The sequence below is a fragment of the Brachyistius frenatus genome, unplaced genomic scaffold, assembly GCF_029030835.1.
Source record: "Brachyistius frenatus isolate BFR_SWC_R1_liver_20210118 unplaced genomic scaffold, ASM2903083v1 Contig_129, whole genome shotgun sequence".
In the NCBI taxonomy this organism is placed as follows: domain Eukaryota; kingdom Metazoa; phylum Chordata; class Actinopteri; family Embiotocidae; genus Brachyistius; species Brachyistius frenatus.
In genome coordinates, this window is record NW_027210728.1 from 442,867 (window position 1) to 457,100 (window position 14,234).

A 14,234-nucleotide genomic window follows, 5' to 3' on the forward strand; every position below is an offset into this window, starting at 1 on the left:
TGAGACACCTTTTGTCGTGTCACTTCGCTGAAATAGCATTCAGAAACCTGGAAAAGCTGCAAATGTGCAAAACAGTCCTTGTTTCTGTCGCAGGACTCCAGCTTTCTCAAAAACGATGATAACATCACAAAAAAATAGATACTGGATGCTGCAAAAAAAAAAAAAAAATGCTTTAAATCATAAGTTTGTCTTTAATCAACACTTTACTTTCAGTTTAATCAGTTTACATCAGTTAAAATTGAACGCCGTCGCAGTTTAAACTCGACTCGACTGACTAGAGCAGCTGAACTGTCAGATTTGATCAACTTTCACGAAGCATTACAGCATCAGTTGGATATAAGTCCTCCGAAGGGCGTCGAACAACTGCTGCAGGTTTATTTGTGTCGGAGGTGTGCTGAACGTCAGACATGTGCTCGTTAAACACCTTCACACTTCAACCTCGAGTTATAACGATGCATTCGAACAGCGGTGTCGTTTCCCGGCTGCACGTGACATGAAGATAGTCTGTCTCGTTTCTAGAAGGAATTCTTGAAGGAAATAAGACTATTGGGTGATTTTTTTTTTTTTTTCAACTCTGAAATGCGCCGTGAGGAAATGAAAATCTTACATAATCTGTTCTCAACTCAGCTTTATTTATACAGCACCTTTAAAAAAATAAATAAATACAAGCAGCACAAAGTGCTTCACATTATATATCGCATCTCTTTGCGATGAAGCTTCATCGGGAACCTTTCAGTGTGCAGACAACTTTCTTTTTTCTTTTCTTTTTTTTAAAGCTTTTGATTTTCACGCTGCTGCTCCTCTGATGAAAGAGCTCTCACACCTTCGACTCGTGACTTGAGTCACGCAGTTATTTTCAAAGCCTCGACAGGGATATTATACTGCATCATCCGGTACAAGAGATCACGAGATGAAAGGGATTTACGTATTTATTTTTTTTTAATGTTGAAGCACGCAGCCTCACCTTTTTACCCAGAGGAGTTCAAAGTTTGTCAGTTAAACGGCTTTCTGAGCGAATGCGCCGGCAATAAAAGCTGCGAGACATAAAATGTCGACATCTTTTTTAATTAAGAGCAAGAGATGCTATGAATAGAGAGCTTCGTCTGAAAATCAGTGGCGCAAAATGTAGAAGCAAGACACCAAGACCACAAAACAAAGAGATAAAACGACCTGCGCGTTTGTGTCTCCCTGAAGTCTTTCAGCAATGATTTGTGTTCTTCGTGTCAACAGTCTGTTTGTGGTCAGTTTGCATCTCTTGTTCTTGTACTGTGTCTCTTTGTGTCTCTTTGTGTCTCTTTGTGGTTGTTTTCTGTGTTACTTCAACACTTCCATTTCTCTGTGCTGTGTTTACATCTCTTTCAGCTAGTTTTGTATCCTTTTTTTGTGTCTTTTAACAATTGTTTTGGCTCTTTTTTTTTTTTTTTTTAAATCCGTTTGACTCTTTGCAGTCATTTTGACTCTTTTTCTGTTCATTTTTGTACCTTTTTTTTTCCCTATAGATTTTTGTCTCTTTCTTTGTCTCTTTGCAGACATTTTGACTGTCTTTGTTTCTTTTGCTTCTTTTTTTCAACAGATCCATCTGTCTGTCGTCTGTCTGCATCTCAATCTTGTTGTTTTGCATCTTGTTTTGTGTTTATTTTTGCAGTTATTTTGTGTCTCTTTGTCGTCAATACTTATGTATTTGTGTTCATGTCGCATTTTTTTTTTTTTTTCAACAGTTTCATCTTTTTGGGTTCTGTTTTGCATCTCTTTTTAGTTGCTTTGCATTTTGTAGTGGTCTTTTTTGTGTCACTCTTTTTGGCCATTTTGTGTCACAGTGAAATCATTTTATACATATTTGTTTTTTTGCAGTCATTTGTGACACTTTCTGGTCATTTTGAGTCACTCTTCATGTCTCTTTATGATTCATTTATTGACTTTTCTCAGAGAAATGTTAACAGTCACTTCAAACAGAGCCTCTTGACCATTCACCCCCCCCCCACCCTCTAGGGTCCCCCGTGCACGGTCTTTGCAATTATACAAATTTCTGTAGATTTGAAATTCTTCAAACACAACTTTAAATACGCACCTCGTAGGAAATTAAGACCATGTTTAAGTATAAATCTAGGGAGCCCTCAGGAGTAAAGATATTATTTAGATTATGTAAACATAAGTGTCCTCGTGGTGATTGTAGGTTTGAGTGCCTGTATTTCCATATCTATAAAAAAAAAAAAAAATCTGTTTTCACGAAACATCTTTAACATTTTAATGCTTCGTCATTTTCTTCTAATTAATGCCAACACTTTACATGTGGCTGTAAATGATTTAATCACAGTCCTTATTGATTTAATGGAGGCCCGTAACGGCAGCCTCCACAAACAAGGCTGTCAGACTGTAATCAAGTCTCTGCAGTTTAAAACCTCACACTCACACACGTCTCAGTCTTTCACAGCTCCGACTGCAGAAACACCGCCAGCACACATCCTGTTGATAACATTGTTTATTTATTAACTGCGTACATAAATAGGGTGTAAATAGTTAATATGAGGTCACTGCACCTGCTGCTGTTCACCGAGAAACTGTAAAACCACGTGTCATTTTTAAGTTTATTTTTGTGTACAAATTGAGCAAACTGGAGAAGCCTTTTTGTGTTGTGTATAATAAGTATTTGTGTTGTTTACTTACTTGTTTAAAGGTTGTATTTATAGAATTTAGGGTCGATCAGCTCCAGGTGTTGCTGATTTTTAAGGAGGTGCATTGTTTTTTGAGAACCAGGCACTGGTTGTTCTTTTGTGTTTTGCCTTTTGTGGATTCCTCGTCCTTTCGGTTTAGCCCTATATGCTAACTTAAATGGGAATAAAACAACCCGCCGCCCATTGATTTGTGCGCGACAGTGATGAAGCCTCGAGTTCGGATTTTGGCCGGCGCCATCTTGTTAGTTCGAAGCAGTTTGGAGCCAGAAGTGAGCCGAGCTATTTGGGCGAGCTGGAGAGGCGCGAGTGGTAGATCTGACTCGATCTGATTGGAAACCTGACGATACGACGTCCCAGCTACCGATAAAAACCTGACTGCACCACAGGCCTGTCAATCAAACTGACACGCCCCCCAAAAACACTGCTCTAGCTACACTTTAGCCTGTGACGTGAGCACATATGTAAATGATGTTGTTTTTTATTACTCTCACAAGCAGAACGGAGGAGACAAAAGTTCCCGACAGCAGGTTTAAATTGAATAACTATAAAATATGAATTGTGCTGCTTGAGTCATTAACAACAGGAAAAAAAACTAATGTAATCCATAGAGCGACTACGGGGACTGAATCAGTTTGTACAGAAACATAATTTTTAGGAGACAGATTTGGAATTTTAAATGAAGCTGCAGTTTAGTGTCAAACCAAAGTATCTGAAAAATATCTGTGTATCTGAGTAAGTATCTGAAGTTTTGGGGAGATATGTGGAGATAAATGTGTCTATTGTCAAACAGCTCATAAACAAAGGGGAACTGAAGGATGGAAGAAACCCAACAAGCCCGGAGACCAACGTGTGCAACACATCATACCTGCAGCCTCAGCTGACAGGTGTGACCTCATGTTTTATGGCGCTGCATATAATTAACAAGATGGAAATGGAAGCTTTGCTGGAGAGAAACCAAAAAACAACGCAACATTTGGTGCCTAAATGGAGAAGGACGAGATGAAACCTAGAAAATGTCTTGACATTCATATTTCAGTCTTCAGTTGAAGAGCAGCCTCTGGGTTCAGTGTCCCCGCCGACCGTCACTGCTCTTGGCGAGATGCTGAGTCAGCGGGGAGAAAGTTAATCTCTTGGGTTGGAGGGGAAAAGAGGGGTGGGGGGGTGGGGGGGACAAAGTCAAAGAGAGACACAGAGGAAGAGTGGCGTTTAAAAGTTAAGTCAGCACGCTGAGTGTTCTGTCAACAGGGGAAATAGAGGATAGATGGAGGAGGAGGGGGAGTGGGAGGGGCTCAATGACACCGCAGGGAGAGGGAGAGTCTGCAGTCGGCACCATCACGGCCCGGTGAGGAGGCACGTATGCGCTTCTCCCCTTCCACCTCAACCCTGTCGGGTCTGATCACCACCGAGCGTCCCCGAAGATCGACTTTCATTTTACTTCCTGAAACATTTTTAATTAGAGTCGAGCACGTAACATTTGTCTCCTCAGCTGCAGCAAAGCTAACAACCCCCCCCCCCCCCCCACACACACACACACACACCTCCCCAAATGCTCCCAGATGGGACAATTCGGGTCACCGTGCTGACAAACACAGCTGTTGCACGATTGAGGTTTGTGTCTCGAGATGTGAAACCCCTCGTGTTTACTACTTTAGAAGAAAGAAAACAAATTCTCCCAGCGCGTCGTGCACCTGCCGGAAATATTCCAAAACAGGAGATAGTGCTGGAGACAGATCTTCAGGGAACAAAGCCACGAGAGGATTTTATTCTCGGGGTCGGTATGGATGGCGACCAACAGGACACGGACCTCGTGGATTCATGCCATCGCCTCCATTTCCAGGTACTTGATGGCATCGTGCAGCACGTGACAGAGTTTTTTACGCGTCTTGGATAAAGTATCATTTAACACCAAGCTCCAGCGAACCGTGACGTCACCCATTGGATTACGAATGGTCCGTTTCGAAGCCTTGAGTCTCACATTTTGGTTTGTGAGACGCCATCTTGGTTTGTTGGAGCCAGAAGAAGACCATACTTGGTTCTGACTCGAGGCTGGTCAATCAAACCAGAAACGCCCCGCCCACCCCCACCTCCACCTCCGCCCCCAGAGCTACCGCTTTTTGAGGACTAATATTGAATTATTTTTTGATGGACCACCTGGACGGGAATTTAGAAAATGGCACCGTCATGTCGATCATCAATAATCGATTTATATTTTATAGGATAAGTTGAATTGAAGTCTATTAGAGGTATTGCAGTTTAAAGCACCTCCACATTGGCTTATTTTTCCAGACCTGGAAGCTACATTCATTTTTACATACAGTCTGATGTTTAAGATGCCTGTAAAGGACTTCCTAAGAAACGCTCGTGGAAAGGAGAAACTTGGCCACTTTGCAAAGATGTCATTGGGATCCTCTGTAACACAAAACCTGAAGTCCCGTGGAGATGTCCTGTATATAACAGAGTAAATCAGCGTTTCGATGAAGGACAGGAGAATGTCTTCCCTCTGCACGTAGAGGTGAGTAAAAAAAACAAAAACAAAGCATTTCTAGACGCTCAGTGACACGTAGAGCCTCGTTTCAGCACCACGGACAGCGCCGCGGTCTTCGTTTCGATAATGTGGTTTGTTGTCTTCAAAACATTTTATTACAGGAGCCATTTATTCTTTTAGTCTTTTATATTTCGCAACACGTTATTTGCATTGTTTTCTAAATCTTCTCGGGGGCGCGACGCCTTATTTGTGGTCTTAATTACTTCACTTTGATGCTTTTATCATATGCAGTCCGTAGTCTTTGTACTTGTTACTCCCCTTTTGCTTCCTTCTATTTTCTCTGTTCTGGGAAATGTCTTCCTCGCTGGTATTTTGTTTGAGTGTTGTACGTTAATTAACTCTGAAGAGTTATCGAAAAGTAACGATCGAAGTTCTCCATTTTGTTGTCTTTAGTGGCACATATGACGTTAAGCAATAATTACTGCTGTCTTTTGGATGTCGTTTGTTTTTCTCTGGATTTGGGCTTATTTTTGTAGTTTGAACATCTGTATTCTTCTATCTTTTTTTTGTTATTTTCGCCATTGAAACCACTTATTTACAACGCTAGTAGAGATCGTAAGAAACAGGAAGCTCCTTCTTCTGTTTCTTCTTTTTCTTCTCAGTACTCTGCCTCGCTTACAAATCCCCGCCATCACAATTTTAACCAACAACTCTATTTTGACATAAAGAAATGACATTTAAAACACCTACTTTTGACCTTCCATTAAAATTCTTGTGTGAAGTCTTGGTTAACATCCAGCTTGACATCCAGTTTATCAGGTAATTATCTTTTAGCCTCATCCCACTTTATGATAGACAATATAAAATACAATACGTTCCCACAGCTCCTTTTTTTTGGTTATGCATTTGACACATTTATCAGTCATTTTGTTTAATTTTTCAGAAGGAAAGTAAAAGCCTGTTTAATATTTAAAATTGTGACAACTCATCGCTCGTAATCAACCGCATAATGATCAAATATTTGACCTAATTCGTGAACAGTAGCTGTTTTCTTTGGGCCGACACACAACGAGGTCGTGGTGGAGAACCAGATCAGAACTAGCGCGGTGGTGCTGATGAGAGAGGCACGACAGACTGACGGGACAGCCGAACCAATCCCGCGCGGGGGAGGGAGCACTCGGAGCCAATCGTTTCCCGCCCGCCCCGTCCGCCCCTCCCCCGCCCGTCTCAGGCACCTATAGAGCGTAAGAGGAGGGGAGGGGTGGAGGAAGAGGAGGCGGAGAAGGGTAGCAGCCCCCCCCCCCCCCCGTTTAAAGAGTGTGGTCGGGGAGCAGAGCCGAGCAGACAAAGACCTTGCAGCAGCCTCTCAGCATCTACCACCCACAGCTGCTCACCAGGACCTAGTCCCTTAAAACAGGAGAGGCCTGGCCGCTCGTCTGCACCCTCCTCCTCCTCTTCCTCTTCCTCTTCCTCTTCTTCTTCTTCTTCGTCGGCTGAAAGTCGCTGCGGAGCCATGCCCGAGTGCTGGGACGGGGTGAGTGATGAAGGATGGCATCGCAATAAATTCATCTTTTTTTTTTTTTTTTTATCTTTGCAGATTGTACGATGTGTTTTTTTGTTTGTTTTTTTCCCCCAAGCCAATTGCATCTAAAATATGTTCTGAGTCACATCCTGTGTAATGCAGCCCTGTTGCCATGGTAATCAGGGATGGTTTTTTTTGTGGTTTTTTTCTCCTCCTCCCGTAATTCTGAGGGCGAAAAACTGTAGAGTCAGTGTCGGTTGATGGGTCGCTCTTTTAACTCCGGCCCACTGACACACTTGCTGATGCCGTGCGGCGCCCTGACGCTGCTCACCGCTGCGGAGCAAAGCGCTAATCCATCCGCAGTATCACATGGGCAACCTTGAAAAAGACGTGCACCCGGTTTCAAATGTGACGCAGCCGAGAAGTCTGCACATCTTTTTTTACGCTCCAGATCCAATCGAATAAATCGTTCTGATCGCGTTGCCGCGGCGATCTAAAAGATGCTGCGTCTCATTTTCGAGAAGCTGTCGTTCCCCTTTTTTTTTCTTCCCCCGCGACTTCTTCTTCTGCGGTTTACCTGCTGCTCGTCTGAAGGTCACGGGGAGCGGTGATCGCGCTTGTCTTTGTGTGAGGTGTCACAGAAAACTGCCCGGCGAAACAGAAAGCCCTCCGATGCAGTAGAACGCCTCGCTCGCAACGGAGATCGCAGATAACGCTGACCTTAACGCCGAAGTAATAGAGAGATAATCTGGCTGGATTAACTCAAAATTGCTGATGTGCGCCTGCCAAATTGGGGGATTACGGAGAATTGTTTTGGCACATGGCTGCATCCACTACCGCGGCGTGTTTTCTGCGGTGTGAGTCATTCGGGAGTTGTTTAAATAGCCGCTCAGGGAAAACGTGTTTTGTGTTACTAAATAGCAGGCGGCTGTCGAAGGGATGCTGGGAGATTGACAGCAGCAGGTTGACCGAGGGTTTTTCTGGCAGCTGTTTCTACGCGTCTGATGAACAGTTAAAGGTGTGAAAACACGCCGAGGGGAGGTCGATGACGATGTCGCGTCGGATGTCCTGTCTGTTTGTTTACGGAGCGGAGGATTATGGACAGAAGTGTCAGCGCCATCAGTAAATACAGCAGCTTCCTGCTTAAACACCCTTAATAATCCCTAAAATTCCACTCTGCGCTGTGTGTGCGCGTGCGTGCGTGTGTGTGTGTGTGTGTGTGTGTGTGATTGCGTAACACGTGGTAACGCATATCTACCTACCTCCATTTTGAGTTTGGCTCGACGTGACCAGCGGATGCTGACAAAATGTGGGTCATAATAGCAGACGTTTGCATTCAGAAGTTATGAGGATTTTCACTCCCTTTTTTTTTTTTTTTTACTGCAGCTGTTCTCTCTTTTTTTTTTTAAACAACCTTTTATATCACACTTAATAACTTGTCACGTAAACATCACAGAATCACGGTTACTGGCTTAAATTTGAATATGACACTTGGGCCAATAAATTTATAGGCACAAATAACGTCATTTTCCCATCTTCATTTAAATAGAAAACGTTAAACAGTCAATTTCTATTAAAAAAAAAAAAGGTTTAATAAAACATTTTATTTGCATCTATTCAGAGTGAAGACTCTGATGGTGATTTTCTGGTAGTGATATAAATAAAGAAGACATAATAACAGCAGCGCTTTTAAACTTCTTATTTCACATATTTGTGGTTTATAAGGAGCATTTGTGTGATACAGACCTTTGTTTTGGTCAAAGAGCACCTTGTTTTACGTTTAAACGAGTCAAACTCGACCCACTAGGGGGCGCTGCAGAAAGATAAAATTTCATACCAATGATTAACTTAAAGCTAAATTATTTCCAAATGTTTAAAAAATAATAGTAAAAAAAAGAGCACTTCCAAAAGATTCTACCTTATTTAGACGTTTTAACTTAACCAGGAGGCTGAGATAGAGTGTTTTAGTTGGTCTGTTTCAAGTTTCAAAGGTTTCCTCCCACATTTCTGCTTAAATTTTAATGATGAATACCGTCGGCCACTTTTCTTTTATGTCAGAACTGTCATCAGAGTCTTCATGTTGTGGAAAATTGTACATATGGGATGTAGTATATTGCACCTTACATGATCATATTCAAAAGTCTGAATTGTAAAGACTTGACTTACTGTATATTGTAGTTTTACAGCTAAACTTTTATCTTGTCCAATAGAACTTTAAATTGCTGTGATTCTGGATGTGCGTTCTCAACCACAAAAAAAAAGTTAGCCATTAAACTCGCTGCCACTTCACTTCTTTTTACGAGGTGAATTAATTTTTTTATACTAAATTCTTGCTTTTTATTTTACGTATAAAGTTGGGACTCTTCAAAGCCAATAACATTTGAATTATTTAAAAGCGTGACATTTTAAGTCGATCCATGTCCGATAATTTACCATCAGGATTCACTTCGGTTCCCTGCACCTCCGTTATGAAAGATTAATGAGGAACAAGCTTGCATGAACTGGCTGTTAATGTCAAATCTGACAAAAGTTTCAATAAAAAAGAAGGTGAAGTTTTGAGTGTTTAGGACACATTGATGTGTCATGTTATAATAAAACAATACGAAACACTGGACTTAATAGATAAGTGAGGACATCTGTTTCACCTCGGAGGATTGGTGTGGCCGCTGCGTGTGAACCACCAGGTGAGTGTGCGTCTCTGTGTGTTTGGCAGGAGCATGATGTGGAGACCCCTTACGGGATGCTGCACGTGGTGATCCGAGGGGCACCAAAAGGAAACAAGCCCGCTATCCTCACCTACCACGACGTCGGTCTGAACCGTGAGTATCCACCAAAAACAAGAAAACGTGTGTTGAACAGATGTTCCAGTTTCTGCATTTAACAAGAGGTGATAATTGGCCTCCGTGTGACATTATTTCTTCCTGCCGTCACCTCAACAGCGCGCGCGCACACACACACACACACACACACACACACACACACACACACACACACACACACACACACACACACACACACACACACACACACACACACACACACACACACACACACACACACACACACTTGTCATCATCTCCAGCAGGAGGCCACGTCTTAATTAAAACAAGTACAGAGGAAACGAGTCATGAAGTTAAGTTTTCAGCATGTCGTGGAGAATGTGTGTTTTTTCATGGGGAAAAATTGACATGTTAAAATTGATTTAATCATGTGTTATATTGAATTGTCTCGCATGCTGTAAGTGAGATTTCTCATATCAGCACAATGGAAAAGCTTGTCTACTGCAAACGATAAAAAATATTCTGTTAACTAATTTGAAAGAAAATCAGCCACTGCTGTGAGCAGTAATGTAACGAGCATAATAATCCAACCACGACAGTAAAACTAACTATAAGGCCTTGAAATAACAGCAATTCGTAAAACATGACGTTATATACGAGCTACTCCATCTTAAAATGAGGCAAAATCTTAAATATTTGTCTTTTAATTCAGTTTAATTTAAGATTTAACATCAAATAAGATGTGAATGCTTTAAAACGTTGAATTGTACGGAGTCTCTGAATGGTCATCATTTTTTTCCAAACTACTTTTGTGTCCCGTTGTCGTAAGGATGGAATACAAAAAGGGACACCAAATGTTCATATGGATCAACTCCTCAAATGGATCAGACGGTTTGAAGGTAATGCAAAATTTAATGCAAAAAAGGAAAACAAAAATAATACAGAAAAAACAAATTGTGACCTTCAGGGGACTCCGTAGGAAGTCATACAAACTGCACAGAAACAACACAAAATATTCTGTTAACTCGTAGAATCAGCTCATTGAAAGCCAGCAAAACATGAACAAGCAAAACATCGAGCCAAAACGACCTAATCTTAAAAGTCGTTGAACGAAAGATTAGATTTAAACCCGTGTAGCTTCAAATGAGCAATGAGCTGTCGAAAAAACGGGATTATCACACTCTCCACTTCATCACACTTGGCACGAGCTGAAAATGAGATTTAACACCTCACTGAGACAAATCTCAGCTTTAAAACATCCCTAATTGAGATTATTCATCTTTGAGTAGAAAAAATAAGATGTGACACCTCAACATCCACCCGGCTGAGTAAAAATCCTGCTGCAGTATTTTAAACGCCATCAGTCATCGCTGGAGAGCAAAATGCCTCTTAATTAAAATGATGTAAACCATTTTCAGATACCAACACCACAGCAGACATGGTGGATAAAAAGATAACTCTGTTTATCACCGTAAGAGTCCAATAAACAAAACCTTTCCAAGATGTTCAACGGTTAATCGCCCTTGAATAAGATACGAACGACTTCACTGACTTTCCTTTCTGCTGCGCAAAGATCATCCACGTCAACGTCTCTCGTGACCGTTCGTGTCATCGCTCAAAGTCGCAGCACGTCGGCACTTAGTACAAGCTGGGTGGCCAATAATGTAATGTAAAAAAAAAAAAACGTGTGTGGCAAGAAGAATTAAAAAAAACAAAAAAAACAACAAGAGGAACAAAGAGCCTCTGAGGGGAGAGGGGAGGGCGAGTGAGGTTGTGTTAAAGCGCGGTGACAAAAAGTAGAAATAAAAGAGAAGAAGAGGAAGACAAATGAAGGGGTGAGTGAGAGGCATCGACAATGTTGATGAAATGTAGGTCAGAAAAACATCCCCATCCTGCGGAGGGAGGCGGGGCGGGGCCAGCGGCACTGCGGCGCTGCCTCGGTGGGTGGAGGTGGTGGTGTGTGTGTGTGTGTGTGGGGGGGGGGGGGTTGTCAGGGACCACAGCTGATCCACGGCTCAGCTGACTGCAGATATCTGGCTTTTGTTTTTTTGGTCTGATTCACTGCAGCCCCCCACCCCACCCCCTCCCACCCCCCCAAAAAACAAAAACAAAAAAAAAATCATCCACTCAATCCAGCAACAAAAAAATAAAACACATCAAATTAAAAACAAAAAAAAATGCAGAGAACAAACATGAAAGGAATATGAAATAGAGTGAACCAGAATAGAAGCTGTTTTTCTGCTGCTGGTGCAGAACGACAGCTATTAGTATTCGCAGCGAGTCACTAAATCACTGCGACGCTCACTCATAAGGAAACAAAAGGTTGAAAGGAGTCGCAGGGAAAAGATACAAAATACAAAACAATGAAGAAACAAAGCCTTTGGTCGGGAGTGTATTGTTCCACGACAATGACTCCCAATCAGCAGATGGCACCGCAATCTGCCAAAACCCCCTCGACTAAAAATAAATAAATAAACGAAACGCACCAAGTCGAGAGAACAAGAGAGCAGGAGGGGAGCTGGGAAAAAGAAAAAAAATAGAAAAGGAAAGGAAGAGATTAGAAGTGTGGAGACAGAGAGAGAAAGAAAGAAGAGAGAGGATTTAAGAAGTAGAAACGAGGTCATAGGAGAGAAAGTAAAAAAAAGTAGGTCAGGGAGTCAGTGGGATTTCAGACTGGGAGCGCTGACCGATGATTCAGCGCGTTTCCTCGACGAGGAACTTCTCACGTCCGCCCTCTCCGCAGCGATCGCTCTTTTTACGAGATATTTCGGACCCGTCCACCTCCCCCACGCACCCTACTTCTTTTTTTGTCCATCTCCAACCCGGTTGTCGTGTTAATTGGTCCGTTTAATTAACTAAGTCGGAGGCCCGAAAGGTGGAAAACGATGTCTGACACACACACACACGCACGCACACACACGCACACACACACACACACACACACACGCACGCACACACACACGAGATGAAAAGTAGGCCAACCGCAGAGCCAGCGAGGGAGGAAGGGCAAAGAGCTGACATCTATTATACATGCAGCTATTTCAGAGTTTTAATGTTTCCACCTTTCTGTAGTGGTTTCAGGACGCAGAGCATCGTAACGGAGACAAATCCTCAGCGAGTCGCGCTTTCCAAAAGTCAATTTTAACTCGGATTTTAGTCACCGCTTATCTCCTTTCTTATAAAAGTGAGAGTAACGACATTAACAAAATATAAATGAAGCGTATTTTAACCTCTCGAGTCGACAGTTTGTCCGACGCGCAAATCGAGCGGCTTCTGTAACCAAAACTATCGTTTGCGTCGTACGTACGCAGATCTCCAAATTATCGGCAACTTTTATCTTCTAAATGTGCAGAATTCAGAGTTTACAGGCGCCGCTGCTGACTTGTGTTTCATTTCTGAGAAGTTGAAGCGTCAAAATTGTGCGTTCGATTACAGAAAACACACTTAAATTGGGTTAAGAAGCTTTATAACGAAGACTAGCTGTGACTGCACCATGATAAGCTTTAATTGGTGCTAACAATGAAAATTACACATAAATAATATTGATATATATATATATCAATATTTTATAAGGTAAAACAAACATCCTAGAAACATCAGGAATCTGGTCATTAACCACATATATAGTTACTGCATTTGTAAGACAGTAAAGTAAAGATCAATATGTTGAATAGTTACTTCTTTTTTTTAATGTCTGGTAAAAAAAAATAGTCTTCCCAAATAAAAATAGTCTTGTAATTTTATTCCAACACAGCACAAAAAAATTCAGTTTTGCCAAATTTAAAATTGCTTTTGGCAACGTTGAATATTATCAACATGAAACACCATCTGGTGTGAAAACTGTTTGACAGGTCGACATAAATCTCTCTGTGCTCGCTTTTTCATCTGACTCTGGATCAGAGGGCCATCCAGCGAATTTCAAGCACATTTTTTCTTTAATTAGGTCCTTCATCATTACTATCAAAAGCACGAAACAGACTTTCTCTCTTTGTACTTTGTATTTTCTGAGATTTCTACAAGATTCAATCAGCTACATGAAAATGAAAAGAACCTTGGGCCTCATGGATTAAAGACACTCGGGAGGATTTTGAAATTCAAAAAGTCTCTGAGTTCCTAATCATCAGGCCGAGTTGGAAAAGACAGCAGCTTCACTTCTGCCTAATTAAAAATTATAAATTAAACAGGGAACCTGTCCTAAAACATCTCAACTGCGCTTCCACCGAATTGGATGCAACAAAAATAAATCACGACAAACGCTGCGTGTATATTAGTCACGAGCTTCGGGTTTGGGTCGCGTAATAACAACAGCTTCAACGTGGCCTTCCATTAAAAACACCACCTTTAGAAAACTACAGATGCCCAGAGACACGCGAAGGTGAATGAAGGCTTCCTCTGTCGCCGTGCCTCCATCCTCTCACCTCCTTCTTTCCTCCTCCTCCTCCTCCTCCTCCTCCTCGCTGTCCTGCAGACAAGCTGTGCTTCAACACCTTCTTCAACAATGAGGACATGCAGGAGATCACCAAGCACTTCGTGGTCTGCCACATCGACGCCCCGGGTCAGCAGATCGGAGCCTCGCAGCTGCCGCAAGGGTACGAAACACACTCGTTTATGCATCTTAACAGAGATTCGTGTCACGATAACCGCGAATGAATGGAGGAATATTTATTATTCAATGGGTCGACTGCGGGTTGTTGGTTTTTTTTGCCCGGTTTTTGTTTAGAACGTTTATTTTAATCCTTTTTTTTGATTGCATTCATGTTCTTATTGATTTTGTT

The 14,234-nt window shown here is 41.9% G+C and overlaps 1 protein-coding gene across 4 annotated transcripts in view; it reads left to right on the plus strand.

The window, feature by feature from the left end:
* Positions 1-14,234, plus strand: part of ndrg4 (NDRG family member 4) — a 58,477-nt gene that overhangs the window by 31,736 nt on the left and 12,507 nt on the right. For 2 of the 4 annotated variants that reach the window (XM_069714262.1, XM_069714263.1), the window contains exons 6-7: positions 9,393-9,498; positions 13,928-14,048. In XM_069714262.1, coding sequence (XP_069570363.1) covers positions 9,393-9,498; positions 13,928-14,048 — 227 coding nt within the window. Of the gene's footprint in view, positions 1-6,491; positions 6,692-9,392; positions 9,499-13,927; positions 14,049-14,234 lie in introns of those variants that run through there. The other 2 variants (XM_069714264.1, XM_069714265.1) reach the window with 2 other exon arrangements.